Source organism: Oryctolagus cuniculus, chromosome 3 (assembly GCF_051225735.1).
Source record: "Oryctolagus cuniculus isolate XC-2025 breed Fujian yellow rabbit chromosome 3, ASM5122573v1, whole genome shotgun sequence".
In the NCBI taxonomy this organism is placed as follows: Eukaryota; Metazoa; Chordata; class Mammalia; order Lagomorpha; family Leporidae; genus Oryctolagus; species Oryctolagus cuniculus.
This window is the reverse complement of record NC_142869.1, coordinates 179384242-179386445: the sequence shown is the minus strand read 5'-3', so window position 1 is coordinate 179386445 and position 2204 is coordinate 179384242. Positions and strand designations below refer to the sequence as shown.

The following is a 2204-nucleotide window of genomic DNA, read 5'->3' as shown; positions in this document are numbered from 1 at the left end:
AGAATGTGGGGTCCAAATGGCACCATAACAGCTTTGCCAAATGTCTGTCCCTGCAATAATTATTTTTAAGATTTTGTTGGATTTGAACATTTGAGGAAGGAAGAGAATTGACGGAGGGAGAGACAGAGAGAGGAAAATACAGTTCTCTTCTTAAAGTTGTACCTATGAAATTCATGAAATCTGTTCTCTTTATATTAATAAAAATTTTTAAAAATACAGGTAGGTCCCATGGTGCTAATGAAAAAATGTGAATAAAGCACCAGGTCACAAGGTTTCTAGAAATGTTTCCATCTGTCCCTGTCCTGATTTTCTGTCTTCTTGCTGGCTGGACAGATCCACAGACTTTCCAGGAAGAGCCCGCTAGAAATCAACCAGTGCTCAAACCTTCCACCCATGAAGCCTGCCCAGATACATATGAACAGCAACAGACTCTGAGCATGACAACAGGTGGTGAGGAAAATAAGGTAACTTCTGAGATGTCACTATATTGTGAAAGGCAAAAGAATAAAGAACCAAACATACTCAAACACAATATAAATATTTATCCAATTATTCTTTTGGTGAATTTTCTCACATTTTAATAAGCAGATGTATTAAGTTTATCAAACATATCTGAAAATAAATTTTGGATCCCTCATGCAAAGTGATACATTTCTAGACGCCTGCTCTTTAACACTAAATAATTTGTGTCTTTGTTCTGCAGCCTTGACCTTTGTGTCATAGATGAGGATTTGTCTTTCTCAGTCACAGGAGCATGGGAGGCAACCAGACATGGATTGTAGAAGTCACGTTGCTCGGGTTCCTGGTGGATCCAGCACTGGAGTTTCTCCTCTTCTGCCTTTTCTCTCTCTTGTATATGATTACCCTGCTGGGGAACGGTGTCATCCTTGGGACAATCTGCCTGGACCCTAGACTCCACACTCCCATGTGCTTCTTCCTCTCTCATCTGGCCGTCCTTGACATGTCCTATGCTTCCAACAATGTCCCCAAGATGCTGGCAAACCTAGTGAGCCAGAAAAGAACCATCTCCTTCGTTCCATGCATAATACAGACATTCTTGTATTTGGTCTTTGCTGCCACAGAGTGTCTGATTTTGGTAGTGATGTCCTATGATAGGTATGTGGCCATTTGCCACCCTCTCCATTACACTGTCATCATGAGCTGGAGAGTGTGCACTGTCCTGGCTGTCATGTGCTGGGCATTTAGCTTCCTCTTGGATGTGGTCCATTTAGTTCTCCTCCTGAGGCTGCCCTTCTGCGGGCCTCATGAAATCAACCACTTCTTCTGTGAAATCCTGTCTGTCCTCAAGCTGGCCTGTGCTGACACAACGCTCAACCAAGTGGTCATCTTTGCAGCCTGTGTGTTCATCTTGGTGGGGCCCCTGTGCCTGGTGCTGGTCTCCTACACCTGCATCCTGGTTGCTATCCTGAGGATCCAGTCCAGAGAGGGCCGCACAAAGGCCTTCTCCACGTGCTCCTCCCACCTCTGTGTGGTGGGGCTCTTCTTTGGCAGTGCCATTGTCATGTACATGGCCCCCAGATCCAGCCACCCTGAGGAGCAGCAGAAGATCCTTTCCCTGTTTTATAGCCTTTTCAACCCTATGCTGAACCCCCTGATCTACAGCCTGAGGAATTCGGAGGTCAAGGGTGCCCTGAGGAGGGCGCTGTGGAGGAGAGGCTGATGTGAGAGAGATCAAAGGGCAACAAGGGGAAGAGGTTCTGCTCCCTATAAAAGATGGAAATTTTCTGTCCTGTGCTAGAGTATCTTCTACTGAAAGATGGAATATTATAGACCTATACATATAAACTGCAATCCTAACCATTTGAGATGAAAATAGGCTAATGCCTTCCTGACCATGGGGAGGATTAGGTTTGTTAAGAATACATTGAAAGCAGTAGTCATAAAATGTGGCAGTTTGAGAGTATTAGATCTCTCCAAAATAATTCCCTCTGTTCATCACAGTCACCACTAAGAAGCAGGAAATGTAGCCATAGACTAAGTGATAAAATTCACACTGCTTGTATCCAGCAGATAAACTGAACAGTTCATATAAAGAACGTGACAAGGGTCCGGCTCTGTGGCGCAGCAGGTTAAAGCCCTGTTTGGATATGAATGTCTCCAATAAAACTTTATTTAGAAAAATAAGCGGCTGATCACATGGTGTCTGGGGGTACTGGCACTGTACCAGTTCATTCCCCGGCTGC

At 44.6% G+C, this 2204-nt stretch overlaps 1 protein-coding gene across 1 annotated transcript; it reads left to right on the top strand.

Moving 5' to 3' along the window:
• Positions 1-754: 754 nt before the first annotated feature.
• On the top strand, positions 755-1681 carry LOC138849081 (olfactory receptor 2A12-like). Its single transcript, XM_070071377.2, has one exon. The coding sequence runs from the start codon at positions 755-757 to the stop codon at positions 1679-1681; it is 927 nt and encodes a 308-aa protein (XP_069927478.1).
• Positions 1682-2204: the final 523 nt, after the last annotated feature.

What these genes read in the sequence shown, in the direction of transcription:
- LOC138849081 (XM_070071377.2), top strand. Translation starts at nt 755, where the DNA reads ATGGGAGGCAACCAGACATGGATTGTAGAAGTCACGTTGCTCGGGTTC.